We start from the raw sequence: 18,006 nt of genomic DNA on the forward strand, positions 1-18,006 counted from the left end.
TCAACATTGAATCAATAATAATCGTTTTTGACTGAAGTTTGGAGATTCGGTGGCTGCTTACTTTTGCACTCTTGCACGCCGTGGTTTTTAGAGAAAAATAATTCTCAAGGACATTGCTGTTTTGAATAGTGTTGTTTCATGTGTTGCCCTGATTGTTGGAGACATCTGTAGACAACACGCTTGGAAATGTTGGCTGAAGATCACATTTTGTTACTTCAGTTTTTGGCACCGTTTTTTTGCTTTCTTGAATAAGTTTTATTCTGATTGTTTGTTTTAGAAAGTAATTTATTTTCTCAACTTATTGAGAAAATTGGTTTCAGATTAAATCACTAGTGATGATTTTTGTAAACTGAAATTGATTTTCTAGTTATTATTTTGATCTGAGACACCGCGCAAGTGTTTATACCTGTGCACAATTAATCATGAGTTATTTTGGTTTAAGTTATTTAGCTGTATGTCATATTATTTCGCTGCGTGTTGTCACTTTGTGTCATAACATTTGAGACAACATTTAAATATAATAGGCACAACGTTTTACATCTTTTGTACATTTTATGTTAAACAAAATATACCTAATATCTGAATCAACCACGATGCTACCTTTATGAAATGATAACAAGAATCTAACAGCGTAAGAATCCCAATGTGTTCGTCCTGTTTTAACAACGGTTAGGAAACCATTAAATCCATCTCATCTGTGGGCGTAAAAGGAAATAACTAATTTTGTTGACAAAGCTTCCTATACTTCACAAATTAGCTAGCACCTCAGCAAACAGCAATAAAAATCAAATATAATCGGGAAAGATTTAAACAATAATTTTGATCAAACTAAATTTTTGAAAATAACTCTCTCCAAGTATATTGAGTATTTTCAAATGCACTCGAGAGAATTAACAAACTTCTTATGTGAGGCCTAATAAATATATAGGCCCGGCCTATTTTCAATTAATATTTATCCAACCTATTTTGTGTATAGCTTATCAGCAGAGAAAACAGAAATCTCTTCCATTCCAAGAACCCGTCGCTTCTCTCCTCTTTCTGCAGCAATCGTGCAAGTCGCCAGCGGCCGGATTAATAGTGCAGCATCTTAGCAATATTCTTCATCCAATCTATTAGACTCTTTCCTGCCATGAATCGGAATTTATTGAGCTCGATCGTTTGTTTTCCAGCAACTGTGCATGTGAACTTTGATCTGATTTTACGTAAGATTTTGGCTTCGATTCTTAGTCATTCTTTGTGGATAGTTTATATAAGTAAAATATTAAGCTTTTCCTGTTATCTAGCTTGTTTTCTGACCGTGAACGGTGATTCCGACGTCATTTCCGGCGAACCGCCTCTATGAGATCACTATCGTGCGTTTAAGCTTTTGATTATTGAGGTATTAAGCTTGAAATTTCAGATTCTAAACGAGTTTTATAGGCTGCACGAAATTTGAATTTTAACCGAGCCGATTTAAATTGTATTATTGAGTTGGAATGCAGTATATTGAAGTATATAGCGAATTTATATGGTAGGTTATATCTTTGGACGAGTTCATCAGGAAATTCTTCAGAAATTACTGTGGTATTGTAAGTTATAGTTGATGTACGCTCAAACCTATATCATTATGACGCTTATATTGGTGTGGAAAAATATTCAGTAGATGTTGTTTGCTATTATGTGTCTTGAATATTTATTCTGTTGCATTCATGCATAAATTGTATCATTCATGCATAAATTGTATTAGTATAACATATTGAGTCTTGACTCATTTGACGGCGATTTATGTTGCTTCTGTTGAGATATATTGAGTCATCAGAGGGACGAGTAGGTTAAGATTAGCCACATTCTCAGATGACAGCTAGGGACGAGCGACTTAGCTACTCGTATTCCCGATGCTACGTGCATGGACGAGCGGCGATTTGATGCTGCATTCCTGGCACAGGTGGCCACTGTTACTGTTGGTGATGCTATTCGTTTGGACTCCATTTGGTATCCGTTGTTCCATTATTACCATTCATTCATCTATGTCATTGCATTTATTTGGTATTATTACATGTCTTTTATATATGTCGTAATTTTACTGGTTTGTCGTACTGTGGTCCAATCCCTGTTTTCTTTTTATGTTGTGGTTGTTTTTGATGTCATAACAGGTCATTCCAGGGAATTTGATGCGTCTGGTGGAACGTCAGCGAGTGATATTTGTGCCAGAGTTCCCAAATATCTATATATTATACTAGTTTGATACATTTGCCGGGGAGATGTCTCGTGTAGCTGTATGGTGACGTTTCTATATTGTTTTGGATTTTATTTGTGATATGTTGTGTCTAGTCCTGACTAGTGCGACTGTATGATATTTGTTTAGATGATTGTGAACTTGATGCTATTTTCGAGCATATATTGATGTTGTGTTTTGAAAATTTTGAGATGTTTTACTTACGGAGAGTTCATGCTGAAATTTATGTAGGCCCAAATGAACATTTTAAACTTGTTTTCGTTATTTACACCAATTAATCATTATTGTTTGGTAATTAAATATTAATTAAGGGCACGGACCCTCACATTCCACATATTCAATGGCCAAATCATGCAAGTCTTTATTTAATGATTAATTTTTGCAACAACATGGGGGTACATAAAACAAATAGCATGGAGACAAAATTAACCATGGCTTTGTGGTAGTTTTCAAAGAAATGCTTAATGGGATGGATGTCTGAAATTGTCGCAAAGATTATACAAAGTGGGAGACTTTTTCAAAAGAAAAAATTATAGTTTTCATATATAAGTAGATTTTATGAGCTAGATATCGAGAAAAGTATCCAGATTGAGTTGGCTCGATGTCTAAGCAACAAGGCTAAGGCTCTTTCCTAGGATAATATCATCTGTTGAGAAATCTGCTGTTTTCCTGAATGTCCCCCTACCAAAATCCAGGTTGTAGGAATCTGTAAGACCTTCAACTAGATCGTATTCCGGTACAAATCCCAGCACGATCTTCGCCTTTTCAACCGACGCGAAGAAATGCTGCATTAACATTATCATGAAACCAAGATTTTAAGTATGCTTCAAATCAATAAGTGTTCGACAGATTAAGATTATCAGTATGATCAGAATACCTGGTCGCGGAATGGAAAAGCTTTCTTTTTACCAAAATCAAACCCCTTGGGGTTGTAGTGAATAATCTCAGGTTCTGGGAATCCACCAGCCTGTTTCCAGAAATGCATGGAAATCAAATTTCTTGATAGTGTCTTGATCTATTTTGATATGAAGAATTTTACCTTGGCGCATGCTCTTGCTAATCCATCGAAAGTAACGTATTTTTCTCCAGAGATGTTGAAAACCTCTTCACTTGCTTTTTCATTGCCAAGAACTCGAAGAAAAGCAACAGCAAGATCCTGTAAGTAGTTGTCGAGCGACATAAATACTCATTTTTGGAACGATTTATCTTCGCTCTTTTTTTGGGTCAAATTTGATGTGATTTTTGCCAACCTTCACATGGCCAAGTTGTGTGACCTGCATTCCTGAATTGGGAATTGGTATTGGCCTACCAGCTTTCAATCGATGGAAGAACCACTCTTCAACTGGATTATAGTTCAACGGTCCATAAATGTAGACTGGCCTTATAGAAGTCCAATTTACGCCCCGCGATTTTAATAAGCTCTCCGTCTCTAGCTTGCCCTTGTGTCTGCTCTTTGGATCAACTGCATCAGTCTTCAATTATAACATCAAGAACAGTTCAGAATAGATACATAGAAAAGAGATAATGACGCGCAGACAGACGATGCTTGTCAAGGAAATTTTGGACTAAATTCCCCATTTCACAATATTTTCAAGAATTACATGCCTAGCAAACGGTAGTAAACTCAATTATTTCTCAGATTCCAACCGGGAAAAACATCCCAGTTTCTTGTTACAGTTTTGCGTAGGGCTCTTGCTCGTGGACACTTGAACCAACTCCAAGATTTATATTATATATATTAATGCTGACCTCAAAATGTGGTAGATAATCAGTTTTGAGGTACACTCCGGCTGAAGAGCAGTAAATGTACCTAGGAATGAGTCGAACCAGAAAAGTAATCATATCTGTGATACATACTATGACAAAACCACAAAAGTAAAGCTGGTGTAAAGATTTACTGTTCGAGGTTTGGTAAAGCGTCTAAAATTGGTTCCACTTCATTTGCTTCACGACCTGAGAAACCGAAGGAACAATTTTTCCGGGTAAATCATTTTTCTTAAGCATCCGATCATGAACTTAAAAAGAAGGCACTTCAACCAAAAACCAAAAAAAAAAAAAAAACTTGCTGTATGGGATATAAAGGAAACATTCAAAGATCTCATGCGCACCATTGATATCATATACAACATCAAATCTTTCCGCCGAAAGGCTGCTCTTTACGAATTCAAAGTCCATTCTGTCTCCCTTCAAGTGCAAGATCTACAAAAGGAAAAACTTTTGAGAGCTCCTCCTATATCCCACACTCGTGTATCATCAAGTGTCGTACAGAACAAAACATACCTCGGATGCAAAATTGTTAAAGTCCGCGTCTGATTCACCAGGTAACTGCGAGGCAACAGGTGCTTTTCCTCTGGTGAATAGAGTAACCTGCAATAGATACAAGTGCTTGTAAATCTTTTTGTAGACAAAATTTTGAGCAAAACAGACTCAAATTATGGATATAACATGAATGGGAATTAAAAAAAAGACTTGGGAAAGTGTTTGATTAAACCTGGTGGCCCTCTTGGAGAAGGAGCCTGGACAAAAAAATACCAATGAATCTTGTGCCTCCCATTATAAGAATTTTCTTGGAACTTGATGCGGTAACGCACAATGCTCCTTTGGACTGCCATTGTTTCTTCTTATACTGCAAATATGTCTGATTATTTAATCTTCTTAACAAATAACCAACCATTTTCCCAACATTCCACATAGATTTGGCGAGCTCGTCATAAAATTCTAAAATATACAATAAATTTCCCCCCAAAATACTCTTTTTTATTTAAAAAAATAAAATAGAAATTCAAATACGAAATGTAAATTTACCTGATGCCCAACACTCCCGAACCTTGAAGTTGAGCATTGCCCCAGCTGAATCAACAAACAAGCAAATTAACTCAGAAAATTCAAAAAAATAAAAAATCAAAGAAACATAGTGTAATGAACAGAAAATATCTGTATAAAAATGGGACAACAATATTATCATTGTGATATTAGAATACACTCTTACAGATTTTGAAAATGAATACAAATCTGGCTTGGCTTTTTGCGTAGAATAAATTTGGAAGCAGGGTCTGAGAAGTGTGAACGTGGCCATGCTCCAATAACGAAGAGAGGAATGGTGAAAGGCCGTTGGATTGCCATTCTTCCCTTTCGCTGTGTTTTGGATTGGATAAGACAGGTATTTGTATCCACACTTCCCTTTAATTAAGATTTTATAGCATACATGAACATGTTAAATTATGCAATTAAACTATTTGATTCATAAATATTAAATTCAACCAATTATTTTTATTTCTTTTTAAATAAAAAAAATATTAATATGACATTTATTATTGACATGGATGACATTATAATTTATAACATACCACTGTCATATTTATTTATAATAAATTACACTAATCGGACGAGATTGACTTACAAAGTTTGTCCAGTTTAGTTTGAATGGCCGAGTTTGTCTGTGAGTTTATCTGCATAGTAATTTTGAAGTAATACATGGGCCTCAAACAAAGAAAAGTAAGCTTGGAGAAGACCATGGGAGTCTTGCAAAATTTTAATTGGACCAACCATCTAAAAGAATGTAGGAAAATGGGTCATTACTTGATAATATAACCAACTTTCCCTCCATTCCGAACAAAATAAAAACTTTCTCACGGTTCATATCTCGATTAAAGTTTTTTGTTTTTTAAACATGCTTGCACTGTATTTGATAAAAGTAGGTCTCTTGACGGTCTCACGAATATTTATCTGTGAGACAGATCAATCATACCGATATTCACAATAAAAAGTAATATTTTTCATAGATAACCCAAATAAGAAATCTGTTTCACAAAATACGATCCGTGAGACCGTCTCACACAAATTTTTGCCATTTTCACCAAATTCATTTTGATGAAAATGTTCAAACTTATATTACAGAACCAACTGTAATAATACAAACATTATAATATAGATGACATTTATATTTTGTTGAAAACATCAATCAACTATAAATCTAGAATGTGTATTGAATGAGCGAATAGTTTTGTATCAGTAGACTGATTGAACAAATTACAACAATACAAATTATAAGTGAACGCCAAAACAGAAAAGACCACTCTTCACGTATGCAGATGACCCTTTCATTGTGTCTACTGCAAAGCTATGGCAACCCTCACACCCAATGCATATACATAATCACCCTCACACAGACACTATCACCGGTAATTCACGTGGCTTCAGGTAAACTTTGAGCCCATTCTTCATGAATAAAGTCAGAGACATCTTCTGCTCGACCCGGTGGCCCGGAACTAATGACAGCCGGTACCGGAGGAGAACGGCTGATGCCACAGACTTCATCTGCAGATAAGCCAACTCCTTCCCTAAACAAGTCCTAGGTCCACCATTAAATGCCACAAACTTGTAGGTATCCTTGGCCGGTTCGAAATGGTCTCCGCTCTCTGATAGCCACCTCTCCGGTTTGAACTCCATGCAATCGTCACCCCAAATATTCTTCATCCTCCCCATGGAGTATATTGAATATGTCACCGTTGAACCAGCAGGTAACTCCGTCCCATCGGGTAAAATGTCATCTGAGACAACGTATTTGAAGTCTTCAGGCACGGAAGGGTACAAACGGAGAGTCTCGGCTAGTGCTGCCTTTAGGTAAACTAGTTGGTCTGCTTCATCAAATGTCAGCGGGTCTTCAATCCATTTCTGGGTGTCTTTGCCTCTGGCTTTTTGGCAGAACATTCAAGATCTCCTTTATGATCTTTTCTTCGACACGGGGTGTGTTCATTACGAGCCAGAAGAACCAACTTAGAGCCACCGAGGATGTGTCGCGGCCCGCAAGAACAAAGTTTAAGGCTATCCGTTTGAGTACCGAGTTTGAGAAGAGGCTACCATCAATATCTCTCTTCTTCATGAAACGGGACAAAAGATCATCTGATGGATTTTGTTTTCGTGCATCAAGTGCTTCTGTCATGTAATTTTCCACAATATTTAGGCTTCTCCTCAACCTCTTTTCAGATCCCACATCAAGAATTTTCTTCAATCTCCATAAAAAACCAGGGTAGAGTAGCCTCTGCAGAGTTGCTTCGGTTGCAGAATCAAACGCAATTGCAAATGGATTCTCAGGCATTTCAATTGACAACGTTTCAGGGTCCTTCCCAAAAGTAAGCCCACATATATTATCAAACGTTAAACGAAGCAACAAATCTTGCAAATCCACTGGTGTGTGATTTTTAGCGGCCTTCTCCAAGATAACCCAAAAACGGGTTCGTATTGTTCGGTTCACCCAACGAGCCATCGCTTGGCGAAGAGTCCTTGTAGTAAACTCAAGAGCGGCAGTTTTTCGCTGCAGCAGCCATGTGTCACCATCACTGTTGAATATCCCTTGTCCCAAAAGATCATGAAAGGCGGTTTGCCAAGTAGGGCCTTTCGGATAGTTATAGAACCGGGTCCGAAGAATGTGTTCTATGTTCTTCGGGTGACATGTGACCGTGTAGAACCCTTGTTTCCTAGCCAAGAACGGGATGGCTATGGTGCATGTTTGATACGTGGCGGCGCTGCCTGTAGAAAGGAGGTTTCCAGCTATCCAGTCGTGGATTCGACTCCGATTGATGAACAGATGCGGAAGGCTACCGACAACTGGCCACGCCTTCGGGCCGGTGAGTTTTCGTGCTAGCGGCCAAAACCATAAGCCATAAGCTGATATCACCGCTGCAAAGCAGAAGAAAAGTAATAGAGTGTCCATGTTCTTCTAGTGAATGCGATAGGTGAGGTTGATACTCGGTTTCTATATATATCTGATGTCAATAGAGAATTAGGAGAGAGTTGTTGGGAAAATTTTTATAGGAAAATTAGTATTAGAGGTTGGTTTGAATAGTGACTAGTACTTTTTTTCAAAAAAAAATTCATAAAGAAAGGGAAAGCCAGGCAACACTTTTTCCTTTTTTCTCATTTATTTACCGGTTATAAATAGTGAAATTTTATCGATATATATTAATCGGGATCAAGATTTAGGGGAATATGATTAATATTCCTTCCATTTCCATTTGAATAAATCTGCAGTTCAATCGACAGAAATATTATGAGAACATAGGCGAACGTCATAGATTCGGCATTGTTCTTTGGCTATACCTATGCTGACATTGTATAGATTGGCATTTGCTTGAGAAATGGGCAATTCCTTCTATTTCCTATACATTGGGACAAAGTGTAGTTAGTTGGAAGCAGTTAATTCCAGTTGAGAAATTTTGTTTTTGTCACAGAAATCTTAACTCAAACCAAATGTCGTAAATTTGAAGGCTGAAGAAACTTCATCACACGAATTTGACACTAATCTTAACCATCAAATTAAGATAAAATTTAGAAACCAAACCATTACTAACTCAAGAACGAGTCCGAAAACCGAAAAACATTTTTTTAAAAATGAAAAACAAAAACAAAACACTTGTCTTACATCTATAAATGACAGAAGAATTCAATAATATACATATATTAGAATTATGATCATATAAGTCAGATAGATTTATTTATTTTTTATTTTCGAAAATCATAGAGTGTAATCAATTGCAATTCACAAGTAAATCAAATGATCAATAATAATTATTTACAATCAACCATCTACAAAGTAGACATAAACCCACGTAAATGAGAGGATTCAGTAGAACCAATCAAAATTTTATACAAGAACCAAACTAATATATTGAAGCAAATTAAATTTTTAAAAATTCCAAACCAAGGTATAAGAAAATTTAAAATGTACCTTTCAAGTTCGCTCGATTTAGTTTTGCAAAAGAACGAAAAAATCAACGATGAACCGATTTTTTAAAATAAAAAATCGATTTTTAACTACATTTCTCTTTTTTTATATGAAAACATGAGGTAAGGCAAAATATAGAAGGGGGAAAGGTGATAAATGCAAAGGGAAATGAGTGTTGCCCCTAAATTTCTCCATCTGCTGGTTGCCGTCGCCTGCCAAAAAAGGGGGAAAGGAAATTGGAGAGCTGTGTAAAACACAGCCCTTAAATACAGGATCAACTGAACTCGTGCCAAAAACGTATAGAGACAAATATAGAAAGCATATATAAAATAATTAACATTTCTTTGGAGGGAGCTGAAAATTTAGAATTTCACTATTCCATCTGCTCCAGAAAAATCATATCATATTTTATCTTCTATTTCATGTTTTTCTTTTTCTTTCTTTTTCGGTGAATCTTGATTTCGACATCAGGATCATGAAGCCGTGTAGATAAGAAATAGCTTACAAAGTTAGTAAACACTTTCGTAAATAAATATGGGTGTCGATGCATATGACGTTCAAGTTTATCTAGGGAAGCTATTAAGATTTTCATCAAGAATTTGTGTTGCATTCTTGATAGAATATCCGTTTATTTCATTTCCTTTGCTATGCTTATTTCTCCTGTACATGTCATTCCCGTCGGTTTTCTGGTTTTTGCTGTATAGTTTCCCCATTCTTGTCTGTACAGCCATCATTCTCAGAATCTTTTTCAGTATTGAAAATGGAAATAAAAACAAAGAGGATGAGCCTGGTAATACAAGCTCTGCAGAGATCAAGAGATCATTAAAACATGCCCGATCTGTGAGACGAAGACGGGCTCAACATATCAATGTGGAAGAGAATAATGATAGTCAATGCAACATGGAAGAGAAAAACGAGGTTTTCTCAACGAGTTTCAATCATGATATGGTTGACAAAAAGGCACTGATTGAAGAAAGCCCAATAGAGATTCGAGAGATTGAGATGGATTCTTCATTTACGAAGGGTATCACAGGTGAAGGGCCTAAAAGATTTACACGTTTAGGGAGGTTGGAAGATGAAGGTCAAGAAGAGAATAGGAAATGGAATAGCGGTGATCAGAAAAGTGTAATTGATGTTGACATTGAAAGAACGAAGCGACTAGAGAGCATGATTGCAAGGCGTAGGGCGCGAAAACTGCTGTCTCTTCAAGTTAGGAGAACGCTGATGAACATGGATAGAAATGATCATGCAACTGCAAATCTTTCTTCCCTTGTTATTCCCAAACACGATGATACCTCCATATTTTCTAGTAATGGTAGTGGTCAGATTTCTCCAGTACCTGGTTCGGCACCATCCGTTATGATACCAATGCGCAACCCCTTTGATCTTCCATACGATCCACACGAGGAAAAACCGGACCTCACAGGTGACAGCTTCCAGCAAGAGTTCATGCCTGCTAACCAAAACGATGTGATGTTTTGCAGGCATGAGAGCTTCAGCTTAGGGGCTTTCTTGCCTTCAAAAAAGAAACAGAATAGACTAGAAGGAACATCATCATTCCAGGATTTTGGTTTCAGGCAAAAGAATTGTTCAAAAGAGTATCAGGTCTCCAACCTGGGAAACCCTTTTTGCAACCAGAAATTTTGCACATGTATGTCTTGCTTTATGTTTCCTTATTATGATGCTGATGTTTTCGACAGCTAACGGGACATATTATGCCATACGGTTTGAGACAAACTGCGTAAACTAGTTATGTAACCATGTCATGTAATTTTTTGACAATATGGTTAATTATTTTTGTAAAGCAAGGATAGATACAAGATAGATGCTGGTAGAGTCTATTGTGTAGAGTTTTACTTGCGCAGTCTGTAGGCCAACAGCATTACATGATTAGCTAGCTTACTTGGTGCATCTCAATCCATGCTTGTGCAACAACAATCATCCATAATATTCCCTCTTGTATTTTCACTTCATTTTAATGGATTATTTCTTACAGAAATAAATTAATCTGATAACAGGTAATGAAACTAACAAGACAAAAGAAACAGAGTCAGAATCACCTCAAGTGATCGAACCTGAGTCGATATCTAATAATGCAGATGATCACATCAAAGAGGTCATTCAAGTATACGAGAATGGTGATCATCCCCAAGAAGATATTGACAGAGCACATGAAGGATCGATACGAGATGACAATTCAAGCACCATGCCGAGTTCATCATCTTCATCACAAGAGAATGAGCCATACTTTAAAATAGATAAAGGAGCAATATTAAAATCTCTTTCTTCTATGGCTCGAAGAAACAATGATATAGAAGCAAAGGATAACACTGACCGGATAGGACACAATCTGAATTATGGAGCTTATATTTCTGATAAGAGTAGCTTGGACGATCACTTTTATTACGCAGGTAAGATTGTGCCACATCACACTCCTTCCTTCTCTATTGCTTCGGATATGCAGGTCGAAGTGTCAGAAATTAGTTCTCCTCCTCTAACAATCAACGAGAACATCTCATCCCAAGGTGAGGATGTTTCAACATATGATGTTGACATGGATAAAGAGATAACTAGATGCGGCCACGACTTTTGGGAAGGTTCATCCTACCTGTCAGGAGTGGAGGGTGAATTATTATCAAGAGAAGTAAATGATGATAGTGAACAAGACATTACAGAAATTGAAATTTCAAGAATTCACGAGTATGAGAATAGTCTTGTGACTGAATCCATGATAGATCACGGGGAAATGATGAATATTTCTGCACCACCTGAGACCGGAGAGATTCTCGAAGAAATCCACAGTAATGAAGGTGGGCAACGGTATGCTGAAGTTAGCATTTTTCAGGTTACCATAGATTCTAATGATCCTCAAACATTAAATCTGACGGAAAATCTTGGGGTGCAACAAATTACTGAAATCCCAAGCTCATTGTCTCCCAACTCTGTATTACAACCAACATTTTCATTGGATCAGAGTAGTTTGTCAATTGTTGATCAAGACACTGAGGAGATTCAGCAATCCCGTCACGCATAATGGAGAATTATTGAGTCCAGTTACCTCCAGAAACTCAACACCTATGACAGAGCACTCAGTGGCTCTTCCACAAGCTGGTGCAGACATCGAAATTTCACAGGTTTGTAATGGAAAAAAAATAACTTCTCCTGAAGCTAATAGATTGATCATCTTGCATAACTACTTTTTCAGGCTATAACTTTCTAAAAACCATTAAAAAAAGAGTGAAGTTTTTTAATGACATGAGATACAATGATACCGTACCCTTTTCTCTGCTTCTGAAACTAATGTAATGATTAAATTAATTAATGACTTCTACATAGCAGGAATCATCTGAAGCTTCTGGAATGTCTACCGTGGAAGGTGAGGACACCTGCGTCGGTCGATAATCAAGAAACTCTTGAATTAAATGGCCTGAACTCTAATGGGGTTGAAAGTGGTGGCTCACAGATATCGGGGAGTGATGAACTTGCAGAGTTGTTGCAGCCAGAGGAAACTGGACTCAGATCTCTCAACAAGAATGCTGAAGTCTCGCGGAAAAGTATTGAAGCACGACATATAAATTATGTCAACGGCCCAAATCCATCACTATCTACTGAAGAGGTATTTGTTTAAGGTCATTACAGATTCCATTACTTTGTACTTTTGATAAAAATAATAATAATAATAATTACATCAGTATCTCTTACTTCATGCATGCATGTGATAATGCAACCAGGAATTGACAGAGGATCAAGAAAATGTTACAAAAGAAGTAGTTACACACGGTAATAGTAATGATTCAAGAAGCTATGAAGATCAGAGAGAAAACCAAGGTTCAGAAAACAGTATCAGAGAGGAGCACCATTCCAATAATTTCATGAATCATATATGATACACGGGCACTACAATTCAACTGCTTTGACAAGACAAAAAACGGGCATCGAAATTTTGATGCAGATGAAATCCTAATTGCTGAATCAGATAGATATTGGATAACGAAAACTTGGAATACGGACCATAAGAAGATCAGCATGACAGGAAAGCCAAGAGGCATAAAAATCCACATGAACTGACATCATGAGGCATTGAAGACATACTAGACTCACCGTGGCAAGATTCTGCGATGTTTGTGTAAGAACCAAGAAGTTATCCGTTCAAGCAGCCGACATGATTCCGAGTTCAGCTAAAGTTCCCTTGTCTCAAGTTCCACATCTTCCTGTTTATTATTACAACAATAGGGTGTCGTCTCTCTTCCCTCCAAGGGGAGAGGTTCATGTCATTTACTCCAAGAGATGATGGCTATTCAACTTCTGCTAAAAATGCACATTTGAAACCAGACGTATTTTAGAAGTCAACAAATATAGCTCTTGTATTTCTTACTTATATTAGTAACATATTATAGAAAACTATATAATATAAATATTCAAATATATGAAGTCAAAAGGTAAAAATATCATTTGGAACATGATTTTTTTCTCATTTAATCCCTAATTTATTAATTATTACTTAAATCACTTTAGTCTAATTAAATGTGAGACGCATGAAATGTTGAAAACAAATTATTCTTGTTAACAAAGACGATATATCAAGATATAGCATTCAAATTGTTGTGCAAATTAAAAAAAAAATTGAATTCTTAAGACACCACCATTCTTGATCCGTAAGGTTGATCCTTATATATAGGAGCTTAGATATGATATTTTAAAAGATTTAGAAAGTAGAATCCGAATGTTGCCTAAGAATTGAAGGAACCAATTGGACGACCGAAAGTAAAATGCATGAGGTTGTAATTAAATGGAAGGGGTTGACAGAATTTGGAACAATGTTCTTTCGGGTGCAACTCGCTCCTTTCCATAAGAAAGAATATACTACACTTCATTTTAAAAAAAAAAGCAATTGCTTTACTCAACTTGTTGAATGTATGCACACACTTGCATGCAAAATTCCATAATCTATTATTTTGTTCATAAGTTATACGATACATTAAGTTGTATTTCATATATGCCGAATTAGTATGTTTTTTTCTATAAAAAATTGAAGTCTTTTTTGTTTTTATTTAAATAAAACATGTACGTTCGCTCAACAGGAGTTACACATATGTTGATGTCGGTCAGTTGCATGTTTCTTTAATTTTTGCCACTTTTTCGAAAAAGTGCTTGGAGTTGATACCACTAAGCTTGGTCGTCTGAAAATTTCCATCCAATTTCTTTTCAAAAAATAGAGAAAAATGTTGTCTTTTCAAAAAAGAAAAAATGGCAAGTGGCTCCAATGAGCAGCATTAATGTTAGTGAGCTAGTCACTGGTCTAAAAGACTTAAGTATTAGAAACAATCGTTTATGTGAAAGAATATCCATTTTAAGGTAAACCAATATCTTGAGTGAATCTTGATACAAGAAAATCTTGAGTGAATCTAATATTGCTTCATAATTTTAGGGATGAGAGGTGAAGGAGAGTAATGAAACAAGAAGAAATTTGTTCAAATAGAGGCACAAGAATTTAGCCAAACACACAACTTTTAAGACAATTCCTTTGATGATAGCTATTCTGTGGAAAACAAGGATATATCTCATTGACATGTCCCCAGTCCATTTCAATTTTGGCTTTCTGGATTCTGCAGTTTAAACTCAATACCAACACTTTGCAGATACCTCAGATGCCAAACAATATATTCACAAAATAAGATTAAGAGAACCACAAACAAGCTAGACCTTACGCTAAATTTAACATGGCGGCGATCTTCAAGATAAAGTCGTATTTGTTTTAATCTTTTAGCTTCAAAGGTTTCGAGTATTAGGATAATGAAGCCCAGATTGCATCTGAAAGATCAGATTTTGAGATCCCAAATACGATTCATATGCTGCACTTCTTGATAGGTTCTGGCCCAGAGCTTTAAGTCCATAAGAACCAGCAGCATAAGAGCGGATACCCCCTGGGTTAAAGCCAACGATTGTGTCATGATTAGTCTGATTCCACTGGAAGGGAAGCTCATGAATAGGAGAGGCCGTATTTGGCTGCTCTGGCGAAGGTGGTTTTTTATTATCTGGTGGAGGCGTTTGATTGTCACAGAGGTTTACTGTTGTTATGTCATGAATGCTCGCTCTTCTTTTATCTTTTCCACCGGAAAGTTGCCTGATGAAGTACTTCTGAGCATGGCTGGCGACCTGAGTTGGTGTTCGAGAAATCACGAAATTCCGAGATATGTTTCTCCAGTCTCCTTTTCCATATTTCTTCAGCCCCATCAAGAACAACCTGTTAGAAATCAACCAAAACTTTCATCAAAGAAACTCCACAATGAATGCGTTAAGTCAGACAGCAAGATATGCTCAGTAACATAACAAAGATAGGATTCAACACGGCCTTGATTTATATATAATATATAAAAAAGTAAATGATCCTCCAAATATTCCACTTCCAGGAACCATCTCCTTTTTCACCAAGACTTTATTTCTCTGGATGTCAAATTTTTTAAATTCTCAGAAATTATACCATTCATATTTCATCCTTGAAATTGACTATTTCACAAATGGGATACTTATACACGATCTTTCGAAACTAATGGCTTTCACAGTACTTATCAGAAACGTGGAAGAATGTAATATAAAATTAAAGCACTGGACAATCAAGAAAATGTAAAACTTGGAAAGTGTGTAGAAAACTAACTTGTGCTCTTCTTCAGTCCATGGGATACCCTTTTTCCGCTCTTGATCAGAAGAGCGAACCAAAGAACCCGATTTTCTTCCCCCGGAAACGTGACAAGATTGCTTAAATCCATCATAAACATGGCTACCACCCCATTCAAGTGTAAAAGGCAATGATGTAGTATAACCAGGAACTGGGATCAACCCCGCCTCTATACTACTAACATCATCTTCCAATTCTTTGTATTGCCTTATCACATCTCCAACGGTTTTTCCTGGAACCATTTCAGCCACTCTTTGCCATCGATCGGGTGTATTTTCATCGAATATAGCAAGGGCATTCTCAAAGGCCTTGTTCTCCTCTGGAGTCCAACCTGTGGCCCTGCTCTCACCGAGAAACCAGCTAGAATTTGAAAAGCATGAACTTGGTGACAAAATCTCCATACCCCACTTCATGAAACTTCAGTTACAGTTGGAAAATTCACAGAACTGTGTGTTCTAAAGCATCGGTTGAAAAGGGTCGCCTTGAAATTTGATGACACCGAGAGAGGAAGGAAAACGAAGAGCGGTGGAAGCTTCACAACTCACAACTGCAACACAAGGGTTAAATCAAGAAGCATTTGTTTGGAGGAATCAGAATAGCTTTTTTATCAACAGCCACCTCCCCCTTTAAGAATATTAAAAAGACCCCACTTATTTAAAATCAACCAAAATCTGAAGATTAAACAAATATGCAATTAAAACAAGGTAAAATCTATCTCTCAACTGACTTGGCCAAGATCTGAACCCACGCAACTCAGAGACCAACTTAAAAAGTAAAACACGGGCTTAAATCAAGAAACCTTGTCCTGAAATGGAAACCAAGAAAGTCTGAAAAAAGAAGAGACAGTTGATGAATAAGCTGGAGTGAACAAAGACAACCCGAAAAGCTGAAAGATGGACACTCCAACTCCCAATTCCGAGAGCAGCCTGGGGTTCTGTGAAGTGTGAAAAGGCCTTTACTTTGTGACTTTTTCTCGTCTGGGGTGCAAAAGCAAGAAAGATTGTGACAATGGAAAGCTCAAAAAAGAGCAACTGAGCCAACAGTGTTCACGGAATGAACCTGAAATTTTACTTTGTCAAGAAACATTGAAAGAGAGAGGAGGGAGAGGCATTGAAGGCGGTGAAATCTGATTGGATGGAATGGTGTTTATGGATACTAAAACTTTTTCCTCATTATAATGTAACGCACTCTCTTCTTTCCTCCTTTTTTTTTTTAAAAAAAAAAAAGCAACTCTTGCTCACTCTGCTCTTTCCTTCCTTCTTTGTTTCTTTCTTTCTTCCTTCCTTCCTTTTTTTAAGCAGAAAATGCTAGATTAGATGTATGTGCTGGATTTCCAGCTAGGTTATGCAGGGTTCATTTCATCCTATCTTGTGAGATACTGCCCCATGAGGTGATCAAAGGTCCAGATTTACACACACATACACCCCATGAAGTGATCAAAAGCTTAAATTTAATCACCATGTAAAATCAATGGCTGAGATCCTGTGAGGACACTGCCCCCACAGGATAGCATCGACATTACCGTTATGCAAGTGGAGTAGTGCTTCAGAAATGAATATCTTGTTATGAAATAAATTAGATTTTTATAATATTTCATATGTTGAAAAAATAATGAAGTTCAAATATTAGATTGTTAGCATAAATTTTTACAATAAATATGGATATTATTATTATAATATTCAAGATCATAATGTCTTTTGTGTCGTCAACAGGTGAATTACCATCCAATCGCATTTGTTGTAATAATCAAGTCAACTAAACTAAGAATTGATTAATTTAATGTTAAGATTGACTAATCGTACATTAATCATTGAAGTTAAGTTGGAACCTATATTATTATTGGTTTAATCTACCCTTTCTTAGACCACATAAGATATTTTCAAAATTAGACCATATTTAATATTTATGTTCAAATCTTACTTGAGTGGATAGTGCAGGTAATTTCGTTAGGGAATCCTCACACCTCTATTATATCATGGAAAACAATAATAACAAGAAACTCGATTTACTTCAACTTTTTTGCCTTTTAATATAATTAATGAAGTTAGTAATTATGAAATAAAGCATGTTTTATCTTAGCAAAAGATAATTATAATCAAGAGTAGGTCTCTTGTAAGTAGGGAGGTAAACGAACCAAACCGTTTGTGAGCTATTCGAAGCTCGATTCGATAAAAGCTCGTTTAAGCTCGATTAATGAGACTCGTTAAGATAAACAAACCAAACTCAAGCTTTACAGTATTCAACTTGTTAGCTCGTGAACATGTTTGTTGGTAAGTTCATGAGTAATCTTTTAGATGAAAAAATAATAGTTTTGATATTTGATTTATTGATTTTGCATATTATTTATGATATATATATATAGAAAAATCTATTAAATTTATTTATTATAAT

General features: G+C 36.3%; 4 protein-coding genes across 4 annotated transcripts; 1 reads left to right on the top strand and 3 right to left on the bottom strand.

The window, feature by feature from the left end:
- Window positions 1–2,728: 2,728 nt before the first annotated feature.
- LOC140809778 (chloroplast stem-loop binding protein of 41 kDa b, chloroplastic-like) lies at window positions 2,729–5,371 on the bottom strand. Its single transcript, XM_073167501.1, has 11 exons — window positions 5,205–5,371; window positions 5,021–5,065; window positions 4,707–4,841; window positions 4,496–4,582; window positions 4,324–4,414; window positions 4,114–4,168; window positions 3,965–4,025; window positions 3,466–3,687; window positions 3,255–3,371; window positions 3,093–3,182; window positions 2,729–3,000 (listed from the first exon to the last, which is right to left on the bottom strand). The coding sequence occupies exons 1-11, from the start codon at window positions 5,289–5,291 to the stop codon at window positions 2,821–2,823; spliced, it is 1,170 nt and encodes a 389-aa protein (XP_073023602.1). The 5' UTR covers window positions 5,292–5,371; the 3' UTR covers window positions 2,729–2,820.
- An 803-nt stretch (window positions 5,372–6,174) lies between these two features.
- LOC140809858 (cytochrome P450 86A1-like) lies at window positions 6,175–7,940 on the bottom strand. Its single transcript, XM_073167616.1, is given in 2 exon segments — window positions 6,175–6,916; window positions 6,918–7,940. Coding segments are annotated over 2 exon segments (1,551 nt in total). The 5' UTR covers window positions 7,929–7,940; the 3' UTR covers window positions 6,175–6,376.
- A 1,326-nt stretch (window positions 7,941–9,266) lies between these two features.
- Window positions 9,267–12,721, top strand: LOC140809857 (uncharacterized). The gene is made up of 4 exons (XM_073167615.1): window positions 9,267–10,590; window positions 10,958–12,073; window positions 12,279–12,555; window positions 12,671–12,721. Exons 1-2 carry the CDS (start codon window positions 9,474–9,476, stop codon window positions 11,971–11,973), a joined length of 2,133 nt encoding a protein of 710 aa, XP_073023716.1. The 5' UTR covers window positions 9,267–9,473; the 3' UTR covers window positions 11,974–12,073; window positions 12,279–12,555; window positions 12,671–12,721.
- Window positions 12,722–14,402: 1,681 nt separating this feature from the next.
- LOC140809297 (transcription factor DIVARICATA-like) lies at window positions 14,403–16,847 on the bottom strand. Its single transcript, XM_073166879.1, has 3 exons — window positions 16,415–16,847; window positions 15,595–16,162; window positions 14,403–15,183 (listed from the first exon to the last, which is right to left on the bottom strand). The coding sequence occupies exons 2-3, from the start codon at window positions 16,026–16,028 to the stop codon at window positions 14,709–14,711; spliced, it is 909 nt and encodes a 302-aa protein (XP_073022980.1). The 5' UTR covers window positions 16,029–16,162; window positions 16,415–16,847; the 3' UTR covers window positions 14,403–14,708.
- Window positions 16,848–18,006: the final 1,159 nt, after the last annotated feature.

The sequence above is a fragment of the Primulina eburnea genome, chromosome 13 (genome assembly GCF_022965805.1).
Source record: "Primulina eburnea isolate SZY01 chromosome 13, ASM2296580v1, whole genome shotgun sequence".
In the NCBI taxonomy this organism is placed as follows: Eukaryota; Viridiplantae; Streptophyta; class Magnoliopsida; order Lamiales; family Gesneriaceae; genus Primulina; species Primulina eburnea.

Excerpts from the sequence above, each read along its gene's own strand:
- LOC140809857 (XM_073167615.1), top strand. The coding sequence starts at position 9,474 with ATGGGTGTCGATGCATATGACGTTCAAGTTTATCTAGGGAAGCTATTA. Across the intron at positions 10,591-10,957 it reads CAACCAGAAATTTTGCACAT|GTAATGAAACTAACAAGACA; the intron begins GTATGTCTTGCT and ends ATCTGATAACAG.
- LOC140809297 (XM_073166879.1), bottom strand. The coding sequence starts at position 16,028 with ATGAAGTGGGGTATGGAGATTTTGTCACCAAGTTCATGCTTTTCAAAT. Across the intron at positions 15,184-15,594 it reads TGGACTGAAGAAGAGCACAA|GTTGTTCTTGATGGGGCTGA; the intron begins GTTAGTTTTCTA and ends GATTTCTAACAG.
- LOC140809778 (XM_073167501.1), bottom strand. The coding sequence starts at position 5,291 with ATGGCCACGTTCACACTTCTCAGACCCTGCTTCCAAATTTATTCTACG. Across the intron at positions 4,415-4,495 it reads TTAACAATTTTGCATCCGAG|ATCTTGCACTTGAAGGGAGA; the intron begins GTATGTTTTGTT and ends TTCCTTTTGTAG. Across the intron at positions 3,183-3,254 it reads TAGCAAGAGCATGCGCCAAG|GCTGGTGGATTCCCAGAACC; the intron begins GTAAAATTCTTC and ends TTCTGGAAACAG.